Below are 12,504 nucleotides of genomic sequence, written 5' to 3'. Positions count from 1 at the left end.
AGAGAAGACTCCCTGGAAAAGACCCTGATGCTGGGAAAGATGGAGGGCACAAGGAGAAGGGGACGACAGAGGACAAGATGGTTGGACAGTGTTCTCGAAGCTACAAACATGAGTCTGACCAAACTGCGGGAGGCAGTGGAAGACAGGAGTGCCTGGTGTGCTCTGGTCCATCGGGTCACGAAGAGTCGGACATGACTAAACGACTAAACAACAACAACAACAATCAATGGAGGTGGATTGTCTTTGAACCCAGAGGTGCCATTCTTTCCCTATCCATAGATACAATGTCTAATAAAGACTTGTTTTATAAGTCAGAGTTTATTCATTGGTGATTTATTTATCTATCCTGAGCTTGACCCTCTCCAGGGAACTTACAAACTTGTGAGGTAAGTCACACACATACACACCCTCCCCGTCCCTTTGAACCCAGGTCTCTCTGTGCTGGAGCTGCTGCACTAAACTAGGGTGTTTAATTAGCAAGGCCAATTAGGAGCCCGTTGCTTGCCTCCCTTAAGCCTGAGGGGCTTACTCCATTTCACTCAACTCCAATACTTCCCCCGCTCCAAGTTAAAGAAGCATTTAGAGATTATAGACTCATAGAATGATGGAATTGTAGACTTCGAAGGAAACCCAAAGGTCCCCTAGTCCATCTCACTGAAATGCAGAGCTTTTTCACTCCCGATCACTACTTTTCTTGCGGAATTGCCAGACTGAAGTTCTGGGTATAAATAAAGGAAGCTGATAAGTCACGGGTTCCTCATTATTTAACATGTTCAAATGCCTGAGAGGATCAAAGCAAATCACCATACGTTTACCAATCTCTTACCAGCCCCAGCATAGCACAGAAGTTTTTTGCTAGGGCATCATGGGAACTGAAAATAGGAGGCTGCGCCCCAAACCTCAGAACCCTAATTTAAATCACAGCCACTCTGCCCCGCTCAGTAGCCTTCGTGAGCTCCTTGGTGGAGTGGGTGCAGTACTCACAGTGCCCTCCAGGGGGCGGTAGTAGGCCACCATGGTGAAGATGATCATGGCACAGAGGTAGGAGACCACGCTGATGTAGAATGAAACGGCCCCAAACTTCCGCCACTTGTCCCGAAGCAGCTCGTTGATGGGCTCCACGGCCAACATCTCGTGGCGGTTCTGCGGGGAAGAGGGGCCTGGTGAACAAAGATGGCGGCAGCCCCCGCTTGCCCCATCAAAGGCCCAGCACCGTCAACCCAAGCTGCCTTGATCTGCAGCTTCCTTCTCTGCCCACCTCCATCTTGCTGTTGTACACCAGGATCTCCAGCACGGAGACCTCCTCCCCACACGTGTCCAGCGAGGAGAGGTCGTAGAGGGAGGAGTAGACAGGGCCATAGGCCCAGTCCTTGAACTTGCGGGAGAGGTGCCGAGCGTCTTCGTCCTTGATCTCCCGCCGGATGATGTGCTGGAAGGTCTGCAAGACAAGGGGGGAGCCGGGTCAGGCAGATGACAGGAAGGCCCTCCCCTCGCAGCGCAGAGTTGAACTGCGGAACTCCCTTCTGCAGGAGGCAGCCATGTCCACCAACGTGGAAAGGCGCCCCAATTGCAGGACATCCTCTGGGACCTGAAACGGAAGATTCAGGACAGTGAAAGAAAGGGCTCCTTCACCATGCAGTGCATTGTTAAGCTCTGGAGCTCGCTTCTGCAGGAGACCACAGTGGCTTTGGACAGGGAGTGGAAAAATCCATGGGAGAGAAAGCTATGGATGGCAACCAGCTGGGAAAGCCAGTTGGAAGAAAAATGTCTTCAGCTGTTTCCAGAAAGTGGGAGCCTGTCCTGTCTCGACAGGGATGCCGCTCTAGAGAACAAGAGCAGCCACACGACAAGTCCTGCCCCCGGTCACATGATGGCTAGGGCTGATGGGAATTGTGTTTGAAGGGTGCCTGGGGTGGAAGGCAGAGACTCCCCAGGGTCTCTGGCCGAAAGAGGCCCCTTTCTGTCACCCGCCCGCTCAGAAGCTCCTCTCCCCTGGAGATGCTGCCTGGCAGCCACCTGCTCCCTTGTGGAGCATGACTCCTCCCCACACCCTCTAAGTCGCTCAGGACTTTAGGCATGGCTCCCTCCATGATTATTTTAATTTAATTTATGTATTTCATAAAAGTTATATACCCCATGACTGTCAAAGCAAACCCTCAAAGTGGTTTACAAAAAGAATGAAACAAAAAAATTAACAGCAGATTTAAATATTCAAAAAGTAATTAAAATCAGTGATAAGCTAAAAAACAAACAAACCAGATGTCAACATTCCCCATATCCAAGGAGACTTGTCTAAACACAAATATTTTTGTCAGGAGCTGAAAAGAGTGGTGTGAAGATGCCTGCTGGAATCCATAGTCAGGCAGTTCCAAAGCGGCCACTTCTTACATTCCTATCCTCACAACAACCCTGTGAGGCTGTTTGCCCTGGAGCACCCGGTTTGCCCCGGGCCTTGGGCCAACAGGGCTGGTTTTTTTCCAAGCAGCTCCCTCCCCCCCCCCGGGAGGGATCTCACCCCAATCTTGCCCGTCTTGGCGGCCATCATCAGCGGTGACAGACCGTCGTTGTTCAGCAGAGCCTCCAGGTTGGTGTCTGGGAAGAGCTTGGCGCATTTGATGAGGAGCAGGTCATACATCTTGGTGACAAACTTGGTGTTCTCACGAGTGTTGTCTGCGATGGCCACCAGGGCGTGGAGCACCGTGTTGCCACGAGAGTCCTGGCGCCGCAGGTCGGCCTGCTTGTGGGCGTTCTCCGTCAGGTAGTGGACGATGTGCGGCTGGTTGGTGCAAGCAGCCAAGGAGAGGGGCAGCTCACCTGGGCAGGAAGGTGAAAGGAAAGAGGGAAGATGGAAGACGGAAGATGGAGCAAGCTGGTTTTCTGCTGCTCCAGAGCAGGGGACCTGAGCCAACAGAGTCCAATGACAAGAAAGGAGATTCCGACAAGCTGTTAGGAATAACTTTCTGGTGATCAGACTGTTGCACAGTGGAACAGACCCCCCCAGAAAGGGTGGGCTCTCCTTCCTTGGAAGCTTTTTAACAGAGGTTGGGTGACTGTTGGTCAGCAATTCTTTAGCAGTGACTCCCGCACTGCAGGGTTTGGGCTAGACGACCCTTAGGGTCCCCCTTCCAACTCTATAATTGTATGATTCTATGGAAAAGAGGTTGGACGCGGGTGGCGCTGTGGGTTAAACCACAGAGCCTAGGACTTGCCGATCAGAAGGTTGGTGGTTCGAATCCCCACGACGGGGTGAGCTCCTGTTGCTCGGTCCCTGCTCCTGCCAACCTAGCAGTTAGAAAGCACGTCAAAGTGCAAGTAGATAAATAGGTACCGCTCCAGCGGGAAGGTAAATGGCGTTTCCGTGCACTGCTCTGGTTCGCCAGAAGCAGCTTAGTCATGCTGGCCACATGATCCAGAAGCTGTACGCCGGCTCCCTCGGCCAATAAAGCAAGATGAGCACCGCAAGCCCAGAGTCGGTCACGACTGGACCTAATGGTCAGGGGTCCCTTTACCTTTATATGGAAAAGAGAAAGACAACCAAATCAGTCACAGAGCACTCTGCTTCCAGGGCTGCTGGATGGATGTGTCTCCACAAAGCCTGGGTGGAAAAGGGACCCCTGGCCTTTGGGTGTTGCAATGCACAGAGGCTCCGCCACTCTTGCAAGAGCCAGCTGACCTTTATGGGGAGGGAGATGCTTGTTTCTTAAAATTCTCACTCACTGAATGCACCCCCTCCTCGAATGCTTACAAGGGCGCACTTGAGGTCTTTCCCTGACAAATCTTTCCCCCACAAATCTTCTGAAATCATTCCCTTTGCTCCCTTGGTGGTGAGAGGGTGATCTTCCCACTCCTAAACACAAGAGCATCAGCAGAGTCTGCTGGACCAGCCAAAGGAGGCTCATCTGGGCCAGCACCTGTCCTCACAGTGGCCAACCAGATGCCTCTTCTGGACCCAAGGACAAGAGCCCCCTGCCCACTGCTATGGAGAAGCATGGCTGGCGCTGGCTCCAGCTGTGGAGGCAGAGCAGAGCCACTGGGTCTAGGAGACATCAAGAGCCATTGCCTCCTCCAAGAATGTGTCTAATCCCCTTTCACAGCCATCCAAGTTGGTGGCCGTCACCGACTCCGATGGCAGGGAGTTCCCTAGTTGACGGATCCAATGGCACTTGCTTAAAATCCAAATGTGCCCATGGCAAAACTTGTCCTTCTTGGTGCCCCTGTCTGCCTCCAGATCTCCTGTCTCCAGGCACCTAAATGCACCTCCATCTCCAGTGAACCAAACCTACAACATCTGTAGGTGTGGTTTGTTCTCCTCATTCTGCCATGCCTTTCTCTCCTCCTCTGTTGTGTTCTCTGCTGGAAAAAGAATCAGATTGCAAGCTCCTCTTTTATACGCTTTTGAAAAAAGAACAACATTCATGAGGCAGCAGCGGCTACTGGCAGAGAATCAGGACAGACCCCTCGGAGGGATCTCGAGGCTTCCCTGTCCCGCTCACCGAAGTAGAAGTAGCCGCCCTCATCCTTGGGTTGGAAGAAGCGCCCCCGGGCTTGTGCGTGGACGTCTGCCCCCTTCTCCACCAGCAGCTCCACATAGTGCTTGCAGCGCCGCTCAATCGCAATGTGCAGTGCAGTCTGGCCTGGAGGGGACACACAACCCGAACCACCATTCAGGCATAAGCCACTAGGCTTCACCACTAGGCTTGCCAGCCAATCTCCCATCTAGTCGCTGCCAAGCCTGTGGCCCCTCTAACATGTTTTCTTGCGATTCCGCCACAAATCAGACCAGAGTGCCACCGCCTGGTCAATTCAGCTCACTTGGAATCTTGCCTGCCAGCGGTAGGTGTGGCCAGAGGGGAAAGTGGGTGGGGCATGAGGTGTGACCCCCCCCTGCCTTTGTTTATATGGCTCAGTACCCCAGTACCTCAGGGACCAGCTCAGTTCATGCAAACCAGCCCAGAGCCTGTGCTCATCACCTGAGGCCCTGCTCCGTGCGGCAAGACAAGAACGGGGCCTTTTCCGTGGTTGCTCCCTCCTTGCAGAATGCTCTCCCTGGGGAGGCTTGCCTGGCGCCATCATTACAAATCTTTAAGTGCCAGGCCAAGGCATTCCTCCTTTAACAGGCCTTCCTGCGTGGGAGGGATGTTTTAGCGTAGACTGGAGTTTGTTTTTTGATGCTGGCTTTAATGTATATATGTGCTTGTTTTTTGCTTAAAAAACAAGTTTCTGTGGCAAGAAAGGTGATTGATAAATTTAATAAATACAGTGGTACCTCGGGTTAAGTACTTAATTTGTTCTGGAGGTCCGTTCTTAACCTGAAACTGTTCTTAACCTGAAGCACCACTTTAGCTAATGGGGCCTCCAGCTGCCGCTGCGCCGCAGAGCACGATTTCTGTTCTCATCCTGAAGCAAAGTTCTTAACCTGAAGCACTATTTCTGGGTTAGCAGAGTCTGTAACCTGAAGTGTATGTAACCTAAAGCGTCTGTAACCCAAGGAACCACTGTAATAATAATGGTCTTCATTTAAAAACAAACAAACAAGTTTCTGGCCCTCAGGACTGAGAAACCCAGAAAGAAGTGCCTGGCGGAATCTCAGGGCTGGGCGTTCAGCTCTTTCCCACTCTCCTTGGATAGCAGAACCAAAGTAAAAAGATGGGGGAAAGGAGCCTGTAGAGAACTGGCTTGACCAGGACTCAAGGATGGGACTGAGGCCCCTTGGACAATCATTTCAAGATGGGATTGAGGCCAAGCTCACCGCAGTCGCCAGGCACGGTCCCCAGTGCCCCCCCTTGGAGCAGCTGCCTTCCCCCCCCCAACTGCTCCTGCCAGAGTCCCCCTCCCACCTCGGTAGTAGACGTCCCGGAAGGGCGAGTTGATGAACTCCCGCGTGCTGCCTGTCTTCTCCGCGATGTCCAGCAGGAATGGGATGGTGTCATTCTTGCCATTGTTGAGGTTCAGCAGGGCCTTGGGGAGGCAGGTCTTGCCAGTGGAGGGCTCTGGGGTGGGAGCAGGGAGGGATGCACAGAACAGGATGTTGCACCACAGACAAGGAGCTCAGCAATTACTACTTTAAAATGTTCACCTCTCAACGTTTCACCAAGGAGCTCAGGGCAGTGTATGTTGTTACCCCAACCTTCTATTTTTAACTTCACAACAGACATGTGAGGTAGTCTGAGAGACAGTGGCTGGCCCAGGTTCACCTAGCAACCTTTGAGTCTGAGTGGGGGTTTTGAACCCAGGTCTCTCCAACCCTCATCAGGAACTGTAGACACTCTCCAGTCGCTATCTAGCAGTAAGAGCCATTTGACAGTGGAATGGTCTCCCTAGGAGGTTTTCAAACAGAGGTGGGATAGCTATCCATCAGGGATTCTTTAGCTGTGATTTCTGCATTGCAGGGGGCCAGACTCTACAATTCCAGCTCTACAATTCTATGGTTCTATATGTGCATTTGCATCACCCTCTGCTGACAAACTGAGGTCCATTCCCCCTCTCTTCTACATGCTCCCCTATGCACTGAGCATGTGCAAAGTGCCCTGGCTGCACATCATCAATAATGCTGGGCACGAGCAATTAAGTGCATTCTGAGCCATATTTTTGTGTTTTAAAGCTGCTTTCTACAGCTTATATTTAAAGAGAGAAACCTAAAGCTGGACAGAATCTTGGGCTCAGGACGGACTGTGGCTGTGAAGTGAGCTGAGTGAGATCAAGGGATTGAACAGCACAACAAGGTATTTGTCAATCGTTTTGCTTTTTAAGAATTCTGATCCACCTGAGGAAATCTCATTGGAATTCTCTAAGAACAGCGGCCAGTGGGGGCCCATCTCGTCCTCTTTGCACAGTGGCCACCAGGATGCCCCCAATGGGAAGCCCCCAAGCAGCAGCAGCAGCAGCAGCAGCGGAGCGCAAGAGCATCTCTGCCCTCCTGCGCCTTCCGCAAGTGGCATTCCTAGTGTCCGCCACCTCAGACTGCCAGGGGGCTAGGAGCCATGATCTAGTAGGTTGGGTCTCTTTCTCTCCCCCCCCCCCCCCCCGCTGCTGGAGAAAGGTTTTTTAAGACAAAACAAAAAACCTGCATAAACAGGGGAAGTGTCTTCGCTTCTAAAGGCAGGCACAGACACACAGACGTCTTCTGCCCCACTGTAGTCTGTGGCCAAGCAGATTTTGAAACAATTTAAAAAAACAAAACAAAAACCTGGCCAACCTGTTGGGCTACAGGGACAAAAGCCCGAGGAGCCTCCACAACACCATCCACAATTGATATTTGAAACGCCAGCCATGCTCTGGAAAAGCTCCTGCCCATCTCAAGCGGAGGAGGAGGAGAACTGAGCAAGACGCCTAGCATCCAGTAGGCGGGAAAGAGCCAGTGTGCTGTCATGTCGGTCGAGGACCCAGGGACCCGGGTTCAAAACCTCCGCTTGGTCATGAAGCTCCCTGGGTGGCCTTGGGTGTCCATCACTGCCTCTTGCCCAGACACACCGCACAAGGAGGGGGAGAAGAGCCACCTTGAGCTCCTTGGAGAACACAGGGGGGTACAAGTCCCCGCCTCACAGGCAATTCGACAAGAGACCCTTTGGGTGCCTTTCAACACTACAGTCCTGGGATTCTATGAAATGCAATAAAATAAACAATCCTGCCAGGTGTACCTCAAGGACAGGGATACCCTGCTGGCCCCCTTTCCCTTGCCTTGCCTGGGGCTGATCTACACTCATGGTTTATCATGTTAAGGAAGGGTTAAGGATTGGTTTTCGTAACACAGATGGACACATTACATTCTGCTTGTAACATTCATAATGCATTATTAAAATAAGACACCAGAGGGCGCTGCAGAGGAACCAAGAACAGACCGTAGGAAAACTGTGTTTTTATGGAGAAAACAAGATATGAAATGCTTTTAATTTACCCCTATGCCCTGTGACATTTTAGAATGATATATCTAATTTCATCCTAATAACATAAAACAGGTCAGTGTAGATTCAGCCCTCGTCAGGCTAAAGAAGTAAGTCTGCATTTGCAGAATTCATGCCAGCTACAGGTCCCCTGCCCAGGGAGCACCCAGCTCCCCTGGCAGCACACCTCAGCCACTGGCTGCTCAGCGCCCTCCTTCACCCATGGGTGCCCCTGCCTCTCGTCCCCCTCACCTCGAAACTCCTCGTCTGTCAGGCGCTTCTTGTGGGTCAGCAAGAAGGGCAGGAGTCCGTCCAGGTCAGCGGTGGAGCCCCGGGAGACGATGTCAAAGAGGATGGGCCGGTTGAACACCTTGAGGATGGGGGGCGGGTGGGGGGCAGGCCCCTTGGTGCTGGGGGGTTTCTTCCTGGGGATGGAGCAAGCTGGTGAGCAAGCCTCCGTGTGCTCTGGGCCAAACAAGCCTCAGAGGTGGCAGGCAACACAGCCGCCTGGAGGAATTGAAGTCCACTACAAAGTTGCCAGGATTTATCACACCCTGCAGAGTTGACGCCTCAGCTTCCAGTCCTAGATGTGGGAGGGGCAGCTTTGGTTGTTGGGGGCTGCAAAAGGGCACTGTAACCCATATTCCAGGCCTTGCAAATAGGTTTTGGGGCTGATCTCTGGCCTCTGTGTTTGTTTATATACACCCTGTACTTACAGATTGGGAGGCTCAGTCTGGACGATACCTGTGGGTTCCTTCCAAATCCATGATTCTGTATCCGGTAAGGTTTACAGTCTAGCAGAACAAGCCTCTAAATCAGCCGCACAATTTTTGTTGCAAGGTAATGGCCTGGCTGGTCAGGATAGTATCATCATTTACCTATTTGAAGGGGTTGCCATAGAGACAAATGGGCAGGCCTTTTCCCCACCGAGTTGGATGCCTCCTCATCCTAGGATGGGGAATAAGAGGCCAAGGAGTTTGTGTGGGAGAGTTTTTGGCTGATGCTTGAAGCTGGAGACACAGAGGCTGGACTTACTCTGTGCTAGACCCCAAAGCTGTGCCTTGGGGCTTCCCTGAAACCCTAAAGGAGAGGCAAGATCTGCTGGGGTCTTGATGCTCTTGAGTCCCTCCTTCCTCTGTTAAGCTTGTATAGAGGTGCAAATAAAACATAGAGAGAGAGAGAGAGAGAGAGAGAGAGAGAGAGAGAGAGAGAGAGAGAGAGAGAGAGAGAGAGAGAGAGAGAGAGGCATTCTTCACATGCTCAAGGATCCTCTCTTTATCATCACATCACCAATTACAGGGACCAACTCTTGTGGGCTCCAGTATCGCTTCCTAAAATCAATTCTCCCTCTTGCTTTTTTTCCTCTGTTACCAAAATGACCTCACAACAGGGTACATTTTTAGTGTCAGAATTTGAAGGAGGGGGGAATGAAACACCCTTTTTCATCCTGAATTTGATGTCCTGCCAAGTCAGTGCACACACTTCCTTTTGCAATACGTCCCACCAGAGCCTACACTCTGCCAATTGTTTGCTTAGGTGATAAATGGCCCCCATTGGAATGTATCCCACCACCTAAGGCATTCATTTGGAGAAACAGTCTTGCAAAAACGCCCTTTTGTGGTGAATCCTGCAAAATGCTTGTTTTCTAGTGGTGTTTCAAAACTGTGTTAGCAGTCATTCCTCACTCCCTTCCTCCCACCCCCAATTTTCAACTTGTTCAGGAAATTAACTGCAAAAAATGGGAAGGTCCAGACGGAAATACAGAACTCCAGGGATCTTCCTTAGAAATTATGCATCTCATACCCAGGACAGACCTTTCAGACATTACAGATACTCTGTTTGTATTTTTATGTTGTGAACCACCCTGTGATCTTCAGAAGGAGGGGGGTATAAAAATTTAATAAGAAAAGAAGAAGAAGAAGAAGAAGAAGAAGAAGAAGAAGAAGAAGAAGAAGAAGAAGAAGAAGAAGAAGAAGAAGAAGAAGAAGAAGAAGAAGAAGAAGAATTTAAGAGCCACCCTTCAGTGTAAGCTCCCAGGGGCAGCATATAGTTTACTGGCCGGGGTTCCCTTTAGATTTTGTACAACCCCAGTTTGTTTCTGGGCCCAAATCAAGGTGTTTGTGTTTAAAGCTGTAAAGGACTCAGGTCAGCCCAGCTCCTTCCCTACAGACCCTCTTTTTAACTCGTCCTGAGACCTGCTGGTGAAGGGTGAATCATCATTACGCTTTTTTTCTGACTGCTTCCCTGTTCTTTGGGATATATTCTGCAGATGAAAGGAGATTCTGACTAAATATTAGGAAGAACTAAAGCTTAACATTATGCAGAACATTCTTACAGTAAGAGCCGTTTGACAATGGAATGGGCTCCCTCCGGAGGCTGTGAAGACTCCTTCCTTGGAGGTTTCTAAGCAGAGCTTGGCTGTCCACCGGTCACGGATTCTTTAGCTGTGACTCCTGTGTTGCAGGAGTCCTGGACTAGATGGCCCTTCGGCTCCCTTCCACCCCTGCAGTTCTGCATCCTACATTCTATATTCTGAGGCTGAATGGCTTGCCCCGACCCAGCACCAGCCAAGGGAGTTCAGCTCCCAGCCCCTTTGCAGCCCAAGAAGACGCCACCATCCAGCCAGAGCAGCCGCCATACTCACTCCAGGGCCTTCTTGCGCCTCCGCTTGTTGTCACTCGGGTGATGGCGGTAAGTGCCGTAGTCAAAGAGGGAGTCCATGGGGGCTTTCTTGGGTCCTGGCACAACCGAAGACTCATAGATGGTGGACTCCAGCAGGTCCATGGGGTTCGGAACACCCTTGCGGAAAGCCCCGTGGAATTTCATCCGGAGGTTCTGCTTTCCATCCCCGGCTCCTGGGGGGCTTCGCGCAGCCTCGGCCGAGGGGGCTCCCTCCTCATTCTCAAACAGGTTGGCCAGTGAGGAGAGTGGGAAGGAGTCGTTCTGTGGGGAAAGCTCCTCACTCGGACTCTCGGCAGACTCACTGGGGCTGGCGTGGGCCGCGTCTTCCAGATTTGCCATGAGGGCTGTGGCGAGGGGCAGAGAGGGTCACACCTGGTCTGGGAGAGGGAAAAGGAATGGAATAAAATACAGAACAGAAGGGAGCGTGCCACAATTTTTGCAAATCTTTCTTAACATTGTTAACAACCCAAAAAGGCAATAACAGGAGATTATGACATACGGTATATACAAAGCAAGCAAGCAATAAATAATAAGAGAAAGAAAAGGTGGCATGTCAATATAAATTGAGACATCCAGATGTAGAGTGTGGGACATCTAAGTCCAAAGTCTTGTGGGTTCTCCACCCCCCTGGAAATGTGCGGCTTGTGTGCATTTCCCCCCAAATTAGCCAAAGTCCATAAGTTATATATATATTACACAGCCAAATGCAGATTTCTCAAGCTTTTCAAGGTTCAGAAAAGGGCCACTAAAAGGATCCTATGAAGAAAGGTTGCGGCATTTGGGACTTTTTAGTTTAGAGACAAAGTGAGTGAGAAGCTTCCCCCCCCCCCCCATAACAGCTCCTGGACATCCCACGAAGCTGAATGTTGGAGGATTCAGCCAGGACATAAAAGAAAGTCCTTCTTCATGCAGCACAGAGTTGAACTGGGGAACTCCCTCCCACAGGAGGCTGCAAGGGACACCAGCCTGGATGACTTTAGAAGAGGAGAGGGCTGTCGAGGGCTGTTAGCCACCATGGCTCTGCTCTGCCTCCACAGTCTCTGGAAACCAGAGGAGCACAGGAAGCCCTTGGCAAATCCTGTCAGAACAGGAGGCTGGGGAGATGGCCTCTGCCTCTTCTTATGTCCCATTGACAAGCTGTTGAAATCCTAGCTGCATCCTCACATCCGTGTCCAAAGACCTTTAGCGCATCCAAGCTTTCATGTTGTGTGCTCACATATTTAGTAATGACAGTTGGGCGTGGGGCGTGGTCCTAGGAAGGACTCTGTAAGCTCAGGGAATCCCTTGTCTTCATTTTTTGAAGACATATTCCAGACAAACATAGTCCTGCCCATGGCCCAAATGGCAAAATTTGGATACATCAAAAAAGAAACAAAGGGTCAGTTCCTGCAGTCCCTACGGAATCCCTCTGGGATTTCTGCCACAGTCACCAAAATGTCTTGAAATCATTTCTACTAAAAGTGTACACTGGGGGAGGGCGAGAGCCTGTAAATCTGCATGGAACTGCAGTGCCAACTGCAGGTAGACTAATCTGCTTAAAATAAATTGATTTCACTTTTAAAACTTTCAGCGAACTTCTCCCCCCCCCAGCACCAAGGGCTTGTCAATCACCTTGGAACTCTGTGGCGGGAGCAGTTTTAACTCTTACCAAGCCATTAGGGCAAAACAACACCTGTTTGTGCCTCCAGAACGAAGAGGACTAGAATCTTGCTGTGTTGGGTTCCTTTGGCTGTTTTAAATGAAAGCTGAACGTGCCAAGGGCCATAGCTCAGTGGCGCAGCACCTGCCTTGCATGCAGAGGAGCCTGGGTTCAATCCCAGGCATTACCACTGAAAGGGATCAGGAAGTTATGGCAAAGACCACTGGCTGCCTGAAACCCCCGAGGGCTGCTACCAGTCAGTGTAGACACCAGGGGTCTGACTCAGGAAAAGTCAGCTCCTGT

The 12,504-nt window shown here is 51.0% G+C and overlaps 1 protein-coding gene across 5 annotated transcripts in view; it reads right to left on the bottom strand.

The window, feature by feature from the left end:
- TRPV4 (transient receptor potential cation channel subfamily V member 4) overlaps nt 1-12,504 on the bottom strand; it is a 45,396-nt gene that overhangs the window by 13,393 nt on the left and 19,499 nt on the right. For all 5 annotated transcript variants that reach the window (XR_014162327.1, XM_081884585.1, XM_081884586.1 and 2 more), the window contains 7 exons: nt 10,525-10,939; nt 8,133-8,305; nt 5,838-5,990; nt 4,494-4,634; nt 2,516-2,814; nt 1,259-1,438; nt 985-1,143 (listed from right to left, as the gene is read on the bottom strand). Coding sequence is in view for 4 of the 5 variants with exons in the window: in XM_081884585.1 (XP_081740711.1) it covers nt 985-1,143; nt 1,259-1,438; nt 2,516-2,814; nt 4,494-4,634; nt 5,838-5,990; nt 8,133-8,305; nt 10,525-10,901 (1,482 nt within the window). In the remaining variant the exon portion in view is untranslated. The remainder of the gene's footprint in view (nt 1-984; nt 1,144-1,258; nt 1,439-2,515; nt 2,815-4,493; nt 4,635-5,837; nt 5,991-8,132; nt 8,306-10,524; nt 10,940-12,504) is intronic.

This window comes from Podarcis melisellensis (genome assembly GCF_964234715.1).
Source record: "Podarcis melisellensis genome assembly, chromosome: 13".
In the NCBI taxonomy this organism is placed as follows: Eukaryota; Metazoa; Chordata; class Lepidosauria; order Squamata; family Lacertidae; genus Podarcis; species Podarcis melisellensis.
This window is presented reverse-complemented; position numbering and strand designations above follow the sequence as displayed.